The sequence below is a fragment of the Gymnoscopelus braueri genome (genome assembly GCF_963280865.1).
Source record: "Gymnoscopelus braueri genome assembly, chromosome: 1".
NCBI classification, from domain to species: Eukaryota; Metazoa; Chordata; class Actinopteri; order Myctophiformes; family Myctophidae; genus Gymnoscopelus; species Gymnoscopelus braueri.
In genome coordinates, this window is record NC_137603.1 from 37,831,742 (window position 1) to 37,850,289 (window position 18,548).

Here is an 18,548-nt window from a genome sequence, read left to right on the forward strand (position 1 = left end):
GAAGTGGGCGGCCGCCTTTTTGGGAGACCGGAAGCTGGGAAGCAGGTTGAAGTATTATTTCCAATGGATGAGTTAGAACGTGAACACAGCTTCTGAACCATTCTTTAGCTCCATGGTCACTGAACTAAATTATTGGACCTGATTGTCACAAGCCACACAATATTCCCAAGATTGTAATACTAAAATAGCTTTTTTTCAGAGAGACAAATCAGGAGAAAAACAACTTTATTATCAATCTTTCTCTGTCCCAGCAACAATCTCGCGGGATCTAGCAACAGTAAACATTGGACGTGCACGAGATTTGCCTTCAGACGCCGACGCCCTTTTAGTAGACCATTGGTAGGATTTATGTACCATTTCGCCTCTGAATAGTCCATCTTCCTAAATTAACCATCTTTGTTGACAAGAGCTGCAACTCAGTGTTGCCATATCTGCTTATTATAAGCTACTTGTGGGCTTGTTTTCTGTAAAGTCGCTTGTAAATATTGGTTAGTTGCGGCCGGGGCTTGTAAGTTGTTCCTTAAGTTAAGTGTAGTTGCTTATATTGGCCTTGCTTGCTTCCTAATGGTGTTTAAACCTAACCAGTGGGTCCCAAACATCTTCATGGCTGGCAAGGACCCCTAAATTACGTGTATTTGTTGTTTGTCCACGGACACCCCTCGGCCCCTCATTAAAAGTATTTTGTGACCCCTGTATCAGATCATGATCTGTCATCTGTGTTGTTAAAATGTTTAAAAATATATATAAATATACAATTCAAAATGTTTCCAAGATCTATCTTTTTAAATAGCAGATCTTCAAGCTCATGCGACGCGTTGTAAGCTTGTAGATTGGCTATTTTCAAATATCCGACTCTCCTTTTTGGGCTTGTTTTCATAGACCTGGTTGCTCATTTCTCTCACAAAATCTGGCAACGTTGTTGCTTCTGTATGCGCATGCGTGGCTGAATAGGTGGACGCTCGGTGCACTGCGTCTGCGTCATTGGGGGGGCGGGGTTGTGTCTCAAGTCATTTATAAACAATTAGCTTTATTTATAGAAATAAAGGTCTAATTGTTTCAATGGCGGGGCTTCTCGTGACCACTTAAATCCCATTTAAACATTCCCTACTTAATAATTGTACAAAGTGTAATGTTTTGTGGTTTTAAACCACTTTAAACCCTGGAGGAGTCCCCATTTTGTGCATGTCATACATGTCAGGCATAAAACATCACTCCCAAAAGCAAATACAAAGTATTTTCACTATTTTTAAAATATGGCTAAGTGGTTAATCCATGGCTGCAGCCACAGCAGTTATTATGACCTGATCAAGAATGATTTCCTTGTAGTGTAAATTGTGTTTATGAATGTCTATTTTCATCAGTTATATCATTCAATTCAAGGATACAGGACATCTGTAAAATTGTGTTACAATTGTTACTATGCTATTTTGTCAAAAATGTTAGAAAATGTAATATTTGAAAAATGGTCTTAAGTAATGTAAAGTATACATGATGTGAACATGTATGGTACATCATTATCATACTTAATGTTATCCTTCAACTTTTTGTTTATGACCCAAAATTACTGGATATACAGGTTTTGTAGCAATTGTAGAAATATTAGACCATAATTGTCGAATGTTTAAGCATGTTCTAATCATGTAGGCTATAATTTACTTAAAACATTTTCCAAATATTTTAATTTAACACAGTGGTGCCCACCTATACTGTTAGCATTTAAAATGGAAATCGGATTTTCTTTTAGAAGAATAATGTTGTAAACAACAACAAGAAGCTAAACATACTACATAGTAGTAGAAACAATACAAGATCGGCAGTCAATGTTACTCTGTCTGGCAGCCTTGCCCGTGTCAGTTCAATTCTCAAAATATGTTAGATGAAATAAAACGGATGAATGAGAAAACAGAGGGATACAGAGATGCACAATCATTTGAAATGATGCATTGCATGGTATTCATTATGCAACAAACATATCTTCATCACATCATGGTTGGTGAGGTGCGGCTGTGTGTGTAGGGGCCTATACCTGGTCAATGAAAGCCTTGAGATAATAAATATTCATATTAAGCCTAGATCAGTATACTGCACTGATAATTCCTACTATGATGAAATAATCTTGAATGGATGTTAATGGGCATTTGCTAACTTTGACATTCTCATGTTCTTTACTTCAGAATATGTAATCTTGACTAGTTTCTATATCAGAGCCACTGAAGTAGCCTAAACCTTATCCCCATGCCACTGTTGAAATGACAAAGGGATAACTATTTCACTATAAACTAGGGCGTTGCTGAAAATGAGCACAGTTTGTGCTCGGCTACTACCCTGGGTAAATAAAGAAAAGGAAATAAACTACAACAACACTGTGAATGACACCCGATAACTAATGAATATTCAAAAAAGACAAAAGGCAAGTTCAATTTCTTGTTGGTTGCTATTGAGCAAACACTGAAAGACGAGTGGGGTAACAAGTTTCAAGGAAAGAATGGCATATTTGTTCACTATACTGTACATACTGTATATTGTCCTGTACATTGCAATTGTTGTATGGCTGTTAAGCAGTGAATGCAGTGATTTTATACACATCCAACATTTACAGAGCTGGGATCTCCTTGGCTGGAATACACACCAGCTAGCTTGGTCCCTTTGATGGCAATATTTCCCTCATAGGAGGGGAAAAAAAGCAGCACAAACTTAAAACACATGAAGTGGTTTTTCTCTCTCACACACACACGCACGCACGCATGCACGCACACTCACGTGCGCGCACACACACACACACACACACACACACGCACACACACACACACACACAGCAAACTCAGCCATTGCCCAATTCCATACATATCTTTCCTAGATACTCAAGCAAAAGATAAATATTTTACTTTTAACTACCCAGCAGTTACTGGTGTTCCGGCTTTGTACAGTATTTATACCTGTATAATATCGTTATATAGAATTATACTTTGAAATTAAAATTTATTAAATAGGCTGGGGGGTGAGGGGGGGGTAAATCTGTAATAATAGAGCAACCACTGCTTAAATTGATTGTTATTGAACTGTAAACTTTTAAAGCAGCTAATGATTGTGAGCTCTTCATAAGTTCACAGAGACGGCATCATCAATGACTCTGTATCACGATATTCACTTTAGCACACGACTTCAGCTTTCAGCTCCGGAACATTTCCTGATGCCGAGTGGTCTCCAGCGTTCCCTTTTCTCTGTGCGTCTGCTGCTCAATAGGATCCTCATTGGCTCTTGAGTTGCACAGGAACTGTGAGAGCATGGGTGGCTTTTAAGACTCAACTTCCACTTACGTCGCATGACAAAAATATGTTTCAAATGAAAAGAAAAAAGTTTTGACGCATCAACATCATTTCTTGTCGTACGATGAAGTATAAATTAAAGCCTAAGGCCACAAGGAGTGAGCTCTCTTCCACTGGTTTCAGACTCGTCTCTCTGCCAAACCCCCTCTCCTGTCTTTGAAGTCAAAACACTGTACATGGCACTTGGGGACAATTTCCTGTAGACATAGAAAGGCTAAGCAGGAGTACTCTGAGGAGAGGAGATTGGCAGCTGTGCTGTACCTCCTGGGGAGAACATGGCCATCTGCCAGGGAGTTGGACAGGGAGTGCTTCGGTGTTGCCGGCTAACTTCATACCATGAATTCATTGCTGCCGTACAAAACCAACTGCTGCGGTAAATCTGATGCATCCCTGCTGTGGCCGCCACCTTCACTGGGTTGCCTTGAGGCCGAATGCTTTGACCCCTTCAGTTTCTGTTTGCCCTTCTGCGGGTTGAAGGTTCCTCGGCTAGTAAACTGGGGCCCTTCCTCATACGGCCCTTCCTGCTCTGACGTAGGGCTATAGTCTTGGCTGTCGTAGCGAGGGGACTGGGACAGGTGTAGTGCCTGGGCTTGGGCGGAACCGGAGCCCGATGAGGGAGACTTGGAACGGAAGCGGAAGCGGCGAGTGGTGGCAGAGGAGGAAGAGGAAGAGGGGTGGAAATGGGACGAGGAGGAGAAGGAGGAGATGGTGGAGCAGGAGTCAACGGAGTCCAGGGAATCTGGCTGCCGTCGGAGAGGACGACGTCGTCGCGGGCTCTTGGGCCAGGCAGCAGCCAGAGTGGGGCCTCTCTCTGCAGGGGGAATTCAATGCATGTTAGGTTAACATGACAGTTTGCAACCAGAATGGCATTATACAAAAAGAAGGAACATTTAAACTTGTTCAGTAAACTACCATATGTACTCCTGTGTTACGACGCACCAGAGAAGTCGGACGTAGCTCCCTCAGAGTCCACATTGAGGTTCTCAGAGCTGTCAGCCGTACCAATGGATGCCTCTGACTCCAGGGTCTCATCATCTGATGCTCGTGGCTCCAGAGACAGCATCTCAAAAGTCAATTCCTCCCTGTAGAAGCAGACAGCCAGGTCAAACAGTGTGCCGAATACACATCCATACATAACTTATCATTAGCAAACACCTTATGCTCATCCAAATAAGAAACATTATCATAAACATGCACAATTGTCCATTTTCAACACAAGAATCCTCTGTACATGTCCTTAAAATAATGTATTGTACTTAACAATAAATGCTACATTTTCCACATTAATAACCTTAAACATAGTAACAGAGCATACTTCTCTTTCTGCAGGCTTTCAATTTGCTCCGTCAATACTCTCTCCTCCTCCTGCTGAAGCTCTGATACTTCAGACTCCAACCCTCCACCCTCATCCACACCACTCTCCTCCATCACAGTGTCGGTCACCGATGGCAGCCGGGGACTAACTGGAGGTGATGGTGTGTGGTAGCTAAGTCTCCGTGCATGACCCTTGCCCTGGGAAATCGGGAAACGTTTCGATGAGCATGTATGAGGTTAATATAGTTCTTCTGACACATGTAATATTCACATACAAGTTGCATAAAAGAAGACTCAAATTTAAGAAAAACAGTGCTATAACACACCAATCAATCCTTGATGATAGTTAACACAATAATTCACTTTACCTTTTTAGTTGCATTTGGCTGCATTTTTAAAAAGTGGGAAGCATAGAAAATAGAAATCATTGCAATGCAAGTTTGTCTTTGTCTTGAAGACACTTAGTGTAGTATACCATGTTAGTTAACTGTTGCAAAGCTTTGCCCAGGATATTGACAAATATAATGTTTATGTGGGTATCCCATGTTCTTAAAGATGAGCTAGCACTATGCACTAAAATGTGGAAGCATTACCAAAAGCCATTTAAGATCTCGACTCCCTACCCAAACTCAAAACTAACCTACTGTAAAATAATGGCTGACCTCAAAATACAATTGGGCTCCAGTAGAATACCAAAGTAATGCCTTGGTAGTAGCATCCTCTGTCCCCCGCCCCACCCCTCCTTTTTTTGTAAATATACCTTTTGCTGCTACTGGAGCCGACATGTATTGTATCAAATATTATGTATTGTATTGCATTTAATTGTACGTCTTACTGATGAATTGAGTACAAGCCCCTGGGGCTTTTTGTATTATCCTTTTAGCATAACTTTTGACTACTGATACCAATCTTGTTAATAAAGTACTCAATAAATCAATCAAAGCAGCAACAAATCAGATGGTAGACATTTCATGGGCCACAGAAAAAAGTGGATAGTCCCATGGTCCCCAAAGAGAGATGACTGTATATTGCAATAAAAATGTAATACCTTCAAATATGCATCCTTTACAGCATTATTCTAGGCACATGAACACACAAAAGGCATAAAACATTTTTTCAAGCCTTTTGTGTGTTTGTGTGCCTAGACACAATACAGTGGTATCCCATCTTTTTTACTTAAGACATTTGATGGCGATATGTTTCCTCGATACATTTCTTCCAGCAAGATTTAATAAGAATCCACAGAATGTTAAGAGGAAAATAAAATCTAAATTTTCTATTTTGTATTTCAGGAATGAAGTGAGGCTGATGGGATATGCTGGCAGCGTGTGGTGTTTAAATTACGTTCCATACTCAACACGATTGCATGATATATTATTGCCAGAGTCATGACTCATGCAATGGGGTTGGAGGAGCCAGGCATACTAGTAGAAGGGAAAACAAGACAGAATGTGCTGTGATAATTGCCAACACAAGATGACTGCTGGATGGTTGGTTGGGGATGTAGCCAAGCACCATACCAGTGCCAACCTGCAAGCTATGCTCATGAATCTAATGGCTATTAGTACAGGTTTCTGGATAAAGGAAAAGGACAGTTCAGGGTATGGGGGTTAGGAGAGGACTGGTGTATAAGAATCAGATAAGTAGGAAAGAATCTCAGACATGGATATCCGGAGCTTCCACAGTAGGATATGCTAAGAATGAACATGTTTGATAACGTTAGAAATTGCTTTTGAAATTACCATTGATCTTCGAATGAGGGTCAGTCTGCACCTGGCCTTATTCTCAGCAAACTCCAGACTGCTGATGTCCTTTAATCTGGCTTTATATTTATTCATCTGTTCACCAATGATGAGCTCCACACACCTGTTGTATGAAAGCAAGAGAAAAGGTGATGCAGTTTCTTGGTGACATGGGAAAAGGAAGGTAATATACTATTTCTACATGACATTTAATGAGCCTTGCATCTGCCCACAGATAGTGATAATGTGGTTACAGTCAAGTGTGGCCCGAAATATGTATTCTTACGCTGTGGTTTTGCCAATGTCTTGGACACTCTGCAAAGGGTCGATGGTGTCAGGACAGCGCAGGATACAAGGGGCAAACACTATGGCCAAGGCATTAGCAGACATACGATTGGTATCCTCTTGAAAGGCAACTCTGGAAGCACAAAGATGTCATCAGAATAGTCTAACAGAAAAGAAATGAAACTGTCCCATGTTTAAATCCTACTACAAACTTTATGAAAATACATGTCAATACCTGACTAGATGGAATATGAGCCGTTCCAGTGTGTTAAGATGAGTTCTGCTTAACTGGTCAATAACAGAGTACACTCCTCTGATCACTTCCTTTTTATCCTGCAAACCTGGAGAAGCATTAACACAAAAAGAAAAACAAGTTCATTTATGTTTTAGATTTGATTAGTTTCTCTCTTTTTAAAGGCACCTTGCTGTAAAAAGGGTGAGATACATTTTCACAACTCTCTGAAACTAGTATGTAGTTTCAGAGAGTTGTGCAAATGTATCTAATTAAAATGCAATTAAACGGCCCGGACGCCTGACAGCGCGCCATGGGTTGAGTCCCGATACCGACGGCCTTTGCTGCGTGTCACTCCCCATCTCTCTCTCCCCATTTCCTGTCAGCCTACTGTCCTATCAATAATAAAAGGCATAAAAGCCCAAAAATGAATCAAAAAGAAAAAAAAAGAAAATGCAATTAAACAGCATGGGATGCCTCTTGATGTATGGAAGTGCTTACACATGGCACGTAGGAACTCTTCATACAACTCAAAAGTCATCAAAGGATTAGGGAGATCTCTCAGCCACTGCTTAAAGACACTAGCAATGACGTGGATGTTGTAGTCGTCCAAGCTCATACTGTCCAGATCTGTACAAAGAAATCAAACAAAAACAATGTAAGAGTATTCAAATTTAGTTGGATAATCTTTTTCTCCTTATTTTCACTACTCTGACAAGCTAGCCGACTTCACTGCAACTATAGCCGTTGGCAGTATTATTCGTACAAATTCACCTGTGTCAAGTCCCAGTTTGAGTTCTTTAATCTTATTGGTGGAGCCAGATTTCCGATAGATTCCTTCAGTGTAAAGGCCATGCATCTCAATGTAGTTGATGAGCTTCTCCACCACTAGGGGCACCGCTCTCTCATCGTTGGTCAGACGAGCTACTTCCACTCCAAATTGTCTCGATGAAAGCTCTGGGTCAAACTGTAAGGAGGCACAAAACATTACAGTCATATTAACACAATGCCACATATGTGTGCGCACACACACACACACACACACACGTACACACCCCCACCCGCAGACAAATATGTACGACATGCTAAAATTGTAATGATGAATCATTACAATTTAATGATCAACACATAGGCCTATTGATCAATGTAATGATCAATCACAAAATAAGAGTTATAGTAATATTCCAAAAAGGGTGACTATTTCAATATTCTGTAAAACTATACAGTTACAGTAGCATAATTGACGTCATGAGATGTTATTGTAAATGGACGCACAATATGGCTGACTCACCTTCTTACTGCATTTGGTAGTCATCTTCTGACAACACTTTCTGTGGCAGGCGTACCGGCACACTGGATAAACATACCGAGAGAAATCAGAGATGTCAGTCCCATTTTCAACAGAAAGACAGTGTCTCCTCATTATTGATCAAAACGTTCAGACAAGGCAAAAACGCTGCTAGCTGTCTAAAGTTCTGGAAGACAAAAGCAACATTGGCTGGCATGAAGAAAACATCCTGTGTGAAGAAAGGACAACTGTGTGCCGAGACACACAGAGCCGCAGACCCCATGAGTCCAGTTGAAAACAATCTGATTAGGGCTGAAGAGGGAGGGAGGGAGGGCGGGGCCCATTCTCAGAGGCCAGGGTGAACAGAGATCTGCTAGAGATGTGGCCTATGGTGTGATTATGAGTGTGGACAAGTCTATGAAAAGGACTGTGCACGTGGATGTCAATGTGAAGGAGAGTGAGGGCTCTGTGGCGTGCGTGTGTGTGTGTTTGCATTTGTTGTCATTTACAGTGTAAATACTGTACAAGACTTCAACATAAATAAACAACAACTTTGGCTTAGAAGTTTAACATGTATCACATTTACCTTTACCATTACATTGAAACCAATATTATGATGTTCACTTCGGAGCAGTGCTGGTGGTAGGTAGGCACGCACACGCACACACACACACACACACACACACACGCAAACGTGCACACACACAAGCAAACGTGTACAAACACACTTACATTTGCAGACACAGGCACGGTCCATCAACCAGATGAGTGAGTAACAGTATTCGCAGTATGTGGGGATGCTGTACTGGGTGGACTTGAAGATGTGGCCATTATGCTCTTCCACCTACAAAGTACAGTAGATTAGGAGTTAAGGCTAATTTATACGTTGCACAATGATGTCACTTAACAAAAATAACACTTTTTAAAATGTTGTTGGCGTGAAAATCAGTATTGCCATTCACATTTGCAAGTAGATAAGGCTTAAGTAGAAGTTTTGTTTTAATTTATGTACTGAATCCTGAACCAACAGGACAACAAGAGGACTAAACAAACTGTTATCCTAGGCAGCTCTCTGAATTATCTACAGTATGTTTAGAAGGGGATCACTTGGATATTTCCTTGAAGTGTACATCCCTTTATAAATTCGAGTCACTGGTCTATTTTGGTTCTCATCTTTTCAACAAGAGAGAGAAGTGTGGAGGACTCACTGCCATAGAAAATACATTTGTTTATCCAAACTTAATGAGTACAGTACTAGGTAAACTTCTAGATAAGGACGTCAAAATAAATAACAAAGACTTACTATGTCAGCGTCCTTTTTCCTTCTCTTTTTGCGTTCTGGTTTAGCTACCGGCTGTGGATAAAAAAAATAGGTTTAACAGTAAAACATGTATTGTGATTTGCATTAGGTAGGCTTTAAAGTAGAATAGTTTTTTACACAATTCCTCATTATATCTTTAAAATCAGAATGTAATGTAATTGGTAAAACATTTGTAAATACTTAATGCATCAAAAAAAGAAAACTTCATGTTACCTTAAAAATACTTGGATACATTCTAAGTATTTTTTTAACGTGAATTGATTGATTGAAATTGTTATTAGGCAAAAAGAATGTAAAACATCACAATTACATTTATAATAATTTTGTCTAAAAGGTCCGTCCAAAAAAGTGCTTGCGGACTTGTTTCATTTCTTTCATTTCATTTCTTCATTTCTTTTTCTTTAAAAAATTCAGCAGTATATATTTTTGCGATGCTGTGAGAAAAGTACAGTACAGAGTTGTAGAAGTACTGTACCTTGCTGATCGTGCTGTCCATGGGCTTGTACTCCGTCATGAACTCATCCAGGAAGACCTTAAAGGTGTTGACCCACACCTTGACTGGTGACTCGCTCCAGTCCCTCTGTTCCTGACGCATGGTCTTCTCCAGGATGTCCTCAAAAAGTGCGTGAATGTCCTTGTAACGGATACTCTTCCCGTCATCCATCTGGGGAGGAAAATAAACGTGCACACCGAAAGAACATGGGAGTCAGGTGTCATATTATTGGACGAATAGAGTAGAATGTGAGTGGAATTTTAAATATTTGGTCGGGAACGAACCGCCAGTGCTGTGGAATAGGAGTTGAAGATGTTGAGACGGAACTCCTTCAGTGCCTTCTTGAAGACAACATCCACCATGGTGTCCTTCTTACTGTCCTCTGTGTCCAGGTCATTGATCTAGATTGTGAGACAATACACTTATAAAACGTATGTATCAACAATTTGAAACCCTAAAATAGCAGGAATTAATGCATGATAATAGCCACCAGAGTCTCAAATTCAAGACTAATATATAGATTACAACTGGAAGTAACAGACATCACATACATGTGCATTCACATGTATGTGAACTATCCAGGAGGACGTAATTGTATTGTTACAAAACTGAGAGTGTGTGTGTGTGTGTGTGTGTGTGTGTGTGTGTGTGTGTGTGTGTGTGAGAGAGTGAGTGATGGGGAAAAAAGAGATGGGAGAAAAAAAAAGAGTACAAGAGCATGAGTATACCTTCTTCATGAGGAAGTCGTTCATGCTCCTGTAGTCATTGGTACATGTGAGGATCTGCAGGGATTCATTCTGCCAGTGTCCGGGCTCCAAAGCCACGCTGCTGATCTTGACGCTGCGCCTCCGCTTGACCTTGGGAGAAGGTTCCTTGTTCTCCTTAGACTCCCTGGACCCTCGCTCCACCGTCAGGTCGGGGCTCCGCGGGGGTGACATGTATTCCTGACCTGCTGGGTGGGAGGGATATAGAGAAACAGTCAGTGACACATATCTGATGAATGTCAGGCATGTCCAGACAGTACATATATGGTCATAGCTGCGTGACCGCCACAGCCCACTAACAGCTTGAACATTATATAATAGATTACCTGGATATTATACTGTAATGCTGCGTTCACACGGGCAGCTCCAAAACTACAGGCAACCATTTATTTCCAATGGAAGCCAGTGACATGAAGATACAATTACATTACATTTCCACTCTCCTTCTCTCTTCACACAATTCTTGCTTATACTGCCTAGTATACCTAGTTCTCCCAAGGGTATATATTTTCCTTTATATATTTTTTCGCTCGTCTGACACATGCTCGATGTCAACGAGCGTGTTGATCAACACTTAAACAGTGACTCTGCACCAGATATGCTGCCTCGCTTTGTATGGTTGAAACTTTTGTAGCTGCCAGTGTGAATGCAGAATAAAGGTTGCAGTTAGATAATTTGAGCAGATAATCCTTTTATTCCAGTCATGTAATCTACATGGTTGTAGCCAATAACCCACCCTCTCCAAGCAGAGGTCCAGCATCTCCATTGTCACCATCCAGGGAATCCCCTCCACAGATTAGCTTTTCCCTAGATGTCTTCTTCTCCCCATGTTTGGTTTTACCCCAGAAACGCATCTTACCACGAACCCTGCCAGAGTAAAAAACAGAATTTGTAGTTCATGAACAGAGCAGAGGAAGCATGTATGAAACATTGCATTAAGGCCTAGTATAAAGAAATATGCATAGTTTTGGGGATTACCAACAGCAACAGGGGAAACAATCTGCCGTACTACCAAGAGCCAGGTTCTGGATCAAAGGGAACTATGAGTACCAGTTTTTGAGGAACAAACCTTCCATCTTGTGAGTTCTTGCGTAGCGTGTCGATTTTGCCCAAATCCCCAGAAGACATAGCTTTGTGCATCTTCTTCTGTTCCCCAGAGCTTGTAGGCTGAAACATCATTGAGTAGCACAGCATGACAAGACTGACACAATGCAGTTAAATGTGACTTATTTCATGCTACGAGGACTTGAGCTTTCATCAAATCCAAACAAGAGCATCACAGAGCCTCAAACCTACCACTAGGTGGCAGCATCAGCTCATTGAACTTTCACATTTATAAAAGTGCTAATGTGCCATTAAAGTGTTTATATGAATGTTCAATATGGCATTGCAGGGTGACATCACTAGTAAAAGTTACCAAACTGTACAAAAAATATAAAACAAAAAATATATGGCACAAGTAACAATTTAAGTATATACTTTATATATTTCCAAGGAATAAAGAAATAAAGGTCAAGAAGTCAGGAAGAGCGTGTTAATGATTTCAAAGGTAAGGTCTCAGCTGATTAATGCTCTTTTATCCCTGATCCCAAGGCTTGACTGGTGGGCAGCAGTGATACAGCAGCTTAGAGTATATAAACAACTGACATGCAGCAGTACAACTGACATGCAGCAGTTGTGAATAAACAATTGTGAATAATGCAAGAATAAAGAGTAAGCTCAAATCTAGGCAACTCATGTATGTATGTATGTATGTGTGTGTGTGTGTGTGTGTGTGTGTGTGTGTGTGTGTGTGTGTGTGTGTGTGTGTGTGTGTGTGTGTGTGTGTGTGTGTGTGTGTGTGTGTGTGTGTGTGTGTGTGTGTGTGTGGGGGAGGGAGGGAGGGAGGGAGAGAGAGAGCGAGCGAGCGAGCGAGCGAGCGAGCGAGCGAGAGAGAATGTAGATGTTAGCGCATCAACTAGATTAAAGGGTTAATGTTAGCCTAACTCAGGTTGGAACATCCGCTAGAAAAGGGTTAATGTTAGCCAAGTCAATGTTGGACGGAAAAGCACATTTCTGAGCACTTCTGAGAAAACTGCCTTGATAAATTAAGTAGCTTCTAATTAAGCTGACTGACTGAAAAAGAGCAATATTAAAACTATACAGTATATCAAAAAATATACTATACAATAATAATAAAAAATGTCTAATTCATACTGTAATGTCTTTGAATTTTGACAGGTTTTAAATAATTCATAGAAGATTCATATTAGGTTTTGGTTAGTGGTTTTGGTTTCCCTAAAATAGTAGCAGACATTCAAGCAGACATGTGCTTTTCCTTCTTACAGTATCATATAGAAAATATATTGTGTTAGAAAATAGGAAACCCTGATCAAAGTATTGGTCAGTATAGCTCTATATGGCCTCTGCTGAGGGGGTTATAGCCATGTAAAAAAGAGATCAAACTAAAGATCAATTAGAAGGCCACTGCTGGTATAGTTTTGGGCCTGTTACCATCTCAGAGTCACTGAAACAGGATTCTCCTATGCCTGCCTCGGTGGAGTTCTGTTTGGGGAGGGGCAGTGTATAATGGCGGGGGCTCATGGGGGTGTCACCATCATAATCATCCTCGTCAGACTCGCGCCCCACTGAAACCACGGGGGCACGGGTGAGGAAGTCGGAGCGTGTCCGTGCCATTCGAGCTTTCTTTTTGTGGCCCACTCTCCCCACCTGGGGTTTATTGGAAGTGAACAACACATGTAAAATAATGACTTGAAGCATTGCCTTCAATAGACCATATTCACACGGCGGCCATGTTTCTATGAAGTCAATGAAAGTAGCCACCCCGGGTGGCGGCACTTTCAATGTTAAATTCCAATATGGCCGCCGTGTGAATATGGTCTATTACCTGCGGACCTGTACTTTAGTATGTTATTATTTACATGGCTCCTTTAGTGTCCATGCCAAACTACTGTACTGTAAGACTCTTTCTTACTTGTTCTTAAAGATGGGTAGCCATCCTGCACACTATCACTCACTCACTCATGCAAATACAAAAATGCACACCCACAAATTATTACACGTAATATCTTTTCCCCCCCAGATAGGTGTCTAATTACAGGAAAAAAACACCCACCTCCCGTGGTTTTGGTCCCTTAGAAGGCTTGATGACAGGTGAGGGCCCGTCTTTGTGGATAGTTATTGGCTTCTCCGGAGTAACAGCATCCTTGTCAAACCTAAAACAAAATTAAAAAATAAAAGGAGAATAAAAACATAAACGATGGTAATGGTTATTAAAATGAACATGTGTCTGCAAATACAATAACTGAAAAGTTTCATGAATAATAACCTAAATTAAAAAAATTATGTTCAAACAGATCAACACAATGGTTCCATTACACTCACTTGGTAAACGTCACCCTGTCTTTAGGAGAGAAGAAGATGTTCCCCTTGTCAGTCATATTAACCGTCGTGCCCTTATTAGTGGGTGTCTTCTTTGTGTAGACTTTCCCTCTGGTCCCTCCAACATCTCTAGACTCCAGGGTGAGTTTGGGTGCCCAGCCGTCAGCCACAGGCCTGCCCTCCTTGAGCCTCTCTTTGGGTGCCAGTGGAGGCAGGTTCCGGGGCTGAGATGCACTACCCTGGATATCTACCCCTGTGGGAGGGAGCCTTGATGGTGCCATGGAGTCTGACCGAGTTCTGGTATGAGGCGCCAGCGCTGGTGTTCTTTCAATTAACAGTGAGCTGGGTCTAATTGGCCTGCTGGAGGTGGCAGTTCTAGAGACATCTTGCCCTGCAACGGTCCCACTCTGGCGGCTCTTTTGTATCCTATGCAAGGCCTCTTCCCTTTGTTTTTCAAACCTGTCTCTCTCATACTGAGCAAAGACATGGCGCTGCTTCTCCAGTACTTCCGTCTGTTGTCTTATCTGCTCCATCATCTCCCTCTCGTTTTGCTCGTGCTGATTGCGTTGCCTCTCCTGCTTCTCCTCGTTCAATCGCTCCAGCTTCTCCAGGACAGCCTGGTTGGCCACAGGGACAGGAGTCTGAGTAGTGGGGCTTGGCTGCCGAGGCGATGGGGTTAATTCCCCTGTCTGCGCTGCCTCGTCTTTGAGCTCCACTGGAGGACGGACCATTCCACTGAGCTCTTCACTCAGCGGCGTTTCTTTCTGCATACTGATTACCACAATCACTGGTCGCCGTGACGACTCTCTCCTTTCTTTGAGAGGCTTGGTGATCGTGGTAGTGGATGTGGTGGTGGTGGTGGAGATGGCTGCCTCTAAAGGTTGTTGTGGCCCATCAGTAGGACGATTAGTGATGACCAAGCCGCCCTCACTGGCAGGAACGTAGAAGGTAGGGAGGTAGTTCTCCAATTTGGGCGGAAGTGTTGGAGAGGGGGCTTCCAGGTCAATTTTCTCCTGGCTCTGACTGTCTTGAGGGGCAACGACATGAGAAACACCAACCCTGGGAGGCTCATCTGGCTTAGGGCTCATGGAGGAGAACACCTCTGTACACGGCTCCAGTTCTGGCGCCACTGAGACAACAAGAGGAGAGCCAGGCTCCTCATCGTCCAGCGTTTCCACCGTAGCCCTGGGTGCCTCCTCATCCATGCTGAGAAGTTCAAAACTGCCCTTGGAACTCTGGCTGTCCGGGGTGCCCTGGGGTGAACACAAGGGTGGGGTGGCAGGAGGCACGATCTCAGCAGACCAGCGTCTTTCATCAGAGGGGGACGCACCACCACCGGTGGCTCGGACTTTCAGGAGCTCCAGGCTGAACTTGGCCTGCTCCAGTTCTCTCATCCGACGACTCTCCCTCTTAGCCCTAGTCGTTTTTTGACTGGGCTCATCTAAAGCTCTGGTTCTCTCTCGCACCACAACGGTGGGTGTTGCGGTTGAACCTGGCAATTCAGGATGTGCTCTACATGAATTCTCTCCAGACCCGGCCCCTACGCCTTCTTCTATTCCTGCTCCTTCCTGTTGTGGTTCCTGTACCATCCCCTTCTGGCCGCTGAGCGTCTGGAGGGTCCTTTCCCGTTCCTCGTATGAGCAGTCTTCCCATGTGCTCAGATCCAGGCCCATGATTCTGGCTTGTGAATGCTCCTCTTCTGGTGAAACACTGGCCTGTCCATTTTGCAGCTGAAGCTGCTGGTCCTGCTGTTCTCGCTTCTCTCTTGACCTCTGCTCTTTGAGTTCTGCAAAGCTGTCAATCAAGGCGGCATGATGAAATGTCAATTTGTCATCCAACCGAAATGCTAAATTATACACAACACAACAAAAGGTTTCTATAATAAATGAATACAACACACTGCCCCGCCTGAGTGCACCGAAGTGGCAGCCGAATAAAATAATTCTGTCTCTCAGCAGTTCAGCTGATTGTAGAGCTACTTTGTGCCTGGTTGCTTACGTAATAACATGATCTGATCAAAGGACCGGTCAGTTGGCACATTGTGAATAAAGGCTAATACTCTAATGAACTGTGTGCAAAAATGCTTAATCTGGTTTACAGCCAGTTTGCACAGAAAACATGTAAACGTTGAATTTTCTATAGAGGTAGGTAAAATGAAATAAAAAGCCAAATGTTTAATGTTGTAACTTTGGCAGCAAAATAAACAGATAATTATTACTGGTCTTACGACTAAAAGTAGGATGATGAATTAAGGGTGGGTGGGTGTTAATGTTCTATTGCTTACTTCTGCCTGGCTAGGTAGCATCGGCCCAGTGACTGCAGTTGTACCACGGTGCCATAGAGCCGCAAGTAGGCCTCTCTGGCTCGATGGCAGCGCCAAGCGGTCTGAATAACCAGAGCTGCCGTACAACGCTGATAAAGCCACAGCCTCCATGCTCTCTGGAGTACAAGGGCAGCTTCCCTCCACAAGTGGAACCTCTGCCGTGCTCTGTACCCTCGCCAGTATGTCTGGAGACACAACACTGCCCCCTCCTGGACATGAATGTCATAGTCCTCCTCCTCTCTGGACCGGTATGCACGCCACCATCGCTATGGGGAGAAAATTACAATGTAGCCTACAATGTTATAATTCTTTAAAGAGGCAACCTATGTTCACAAAATGTGCTATAGTAATTCCTACCAACAGCAAAAAGATGATAGCTTCTAATAATCTTGTTTTGAGAATTTACATATGACTTTCAGATACAGTATGGTAAGAAATACTGACTTATTTGACAGAGCAGATACATGAAAACATGACAAGCATCAGATTATGTTCCTTCAGGAAAAACATGAGACAAATTTCTTTCGAAGCCTACTACTATAAATTAAACATACTCCAGATAAAACAAACACAACACTCAGTGTCTTTGGGGAAAATGTCGGTCATTAAAGGACAACTTTGGTTTTTTCGAAGATCGCAAAAATTGCTAAAACTATAGAAAGCAGTAAATCATTTTTTTTTACAGAACACTCACCTTTTATTTACTTTAATTACAAGCTAAAACATAAACCTTGGTTGTAAAAAAAACAAAGTTGTCCTTTAAGAAATGTCTTAAAGGACAACAATTTTAGAAATAAGAAAAACAAAACAAAAGATAAACAATCTCCAAACATAATAGATACAGTAATATTGGAATAACTTCAATAAATATTTCTCACACATTGAAACATTGAAAATGACTGAGACAAGGTCCCACGATTATGGGTACAGTTAAGAGGTTTTTACAACTTTTCATAATTCCTCTACTAGTAGTTTTAAAAGGCAGGAAAACAACATTGATCCGGACCATGGAATCTCACCTTTTAAAAATGTAGTTTAACCCATTAAGGCCTGAATAGCCAACGCCCAAATTCTAAAATGACAGAGATGCTTTCCCGGATTGAATGGGATAGTACAGTAGATGACTAAATGCTACAGGGCATGACAGTGTGCAAGATACAAGAGCATTCACCTCGTTTCCCTGAGTAAAACGTGATTATCCCACCAGACCCCGGTTCATAGAAGATCACTTAGCAATGAAAAGGACGGTACGGTACCTGGAGGCAGATGGCAGCTTCTCTCATCCTGACAAAGTGCTTCCTCTCCAGGCCGGCCCTGAAGCGGCGCTGCAGTGTGACGATGTGTCTCAGGACCTCCCCATGGAGTAAGGCCTGTAGCCGCTGGCGCTCTGCCTCCCTTAGAAACACCTGAGGGGAGGGGCATGGGGATGCAATGAAGTCAGCGGTGGGGTGGACAAAGCCTGATTTATACTCCATCGCACGGCGGTGCTGCTTGCCAAAAAGAACGGATCTGCAAGCTGACATCCGTTCTTTTTGGCAAGCGACACCCTTCTGCGATGCAGTATGAATTATCCTTTAGGCACGCATGCACGAATACAAAGAAGAAGGGGTCATCCATCTATACACTTACACGCACACGCACACACAAACACACAGATTTAAGAAACTCTGGCCGGATGCACGGTCACAAGAATGTGAGGTATGGTCCTCTAATTATATATACAGCAGCAAAAAGGAATGCCCTCTTCTATCACGAATACTGTAGACATACACATACCAAAAAAGTGCAAGGTCTTTATTACATCCTGTCACTCAGAAAGAAGATGCGTATGGCTAATATAGAGATATTCACACATTTCTCCCAATATCTTTTTTTCCCTCTCACCATAATAACTACTGGACATTATAGCTAGCTGGCTAGCTAAGCTAACAGCTAAGCGACAAAAAAGTTTTTTTTATTTGGCATCCAGGAAAAGAGTGTAAGTACATGGGTTGGAATGTTCACCATCGTTATTGTTTGAAACCTAGCTTGAGAAATTGAAGGACTCTACTTACTATTCTAAGCTGGAATAATGAAAGA

The 18,548-nt window shown here is 42.2% G+C and overlaps 1 protein-coding gene across 6 annotated transcripts in view; it reads right to left on the minus strand.

The window, feature by feature from the left end:
- Positions 1–2,415: 2,415 nt before the first annotated feature.
- myo9aa (myosin IXAa) overlaps positions 2,416–18,548 on the minus strand; it is a 109,917-nt gene continuing 93,784 nt past the window's right edge. For 3 of the 6 annotated variants that reach the window (XM_080428160.1, XM_080428161.1, XM_080428158.1), the window contains 21 exons: positions 17,726–17,875; positions 16,431–16,735; positions 14,150–15,940; positions 13,881–13,980; positions 13,259–13,474; positions 11,835–11,932; positions 11,502–11,632; positions 10,730–10,953; positions 10,286–10,402; positions 9,984–10,172; positions 9,491–9,541; positions 8,920–9,031; positions 8,191–8,252; positions 7,674–7,866; positions 7,401–7,529; positions 6,903–7,008; positions 6,669–6,800; positions 6,383–6,506; positions 4,642–4,838; positions 4,266–4,408; positions 2,416–4,137 (listed from right to left, as the gene is read on the minus strand). In XM_080428160.1, the coding sequence (XP_080284286.1) occupies positions 3,656–4,137; positions 4,266–4,408; positions 4,642–4,838; positions 6,383–6,506; positions 6,669–6,800; positions 6,903–7,008; positions 7,401–7,529; positions 7,674–7,866; positions 8,191–8,252; positions 8,920–9,031; positions 9,491–9,541; positions 9,984–10,172; positions 10,286–10,402; positions 10,730–10,953; positions 11,502–11,632; positions 11,835–11,932; positions 13,259–13,474; positions 13,881–13,980; positions 14,150–15,940; positions 16,431–16,735; positions 17,726–17,875 (5,052 nt within the window). In that variant the 3' untranslated portion in view covers positions 2,416–3,655. Of the gene's footprint in view, positions 4,138–4,238; positions 4,409–4,641; positions 4,839–6,382; positions 6,507–6,668; positions 6,801–6,902; positions 7,009–7,400; positions 7,530–7,673; positions 7,867–8,190; positions 8,253–8,919; positions 9,032–9,490; positions 9,542–9,983; positions 10,173–10,285; positions 10,403–10,729; positions 10,954–11,501; positions 11,633–11,834; positions 11,933–13,258; positions 13,475–13,880; positions 13,981–14,149; positions 15,941–16,430; positions 16,736–17,725; positions 17,876–18,548 lie in introns of all 6 variants that reach the window. The other 3 variants (XM_080428159.1, XM_080428163.1, XM_080428162.1) reach the window with 3 other exon arrangements.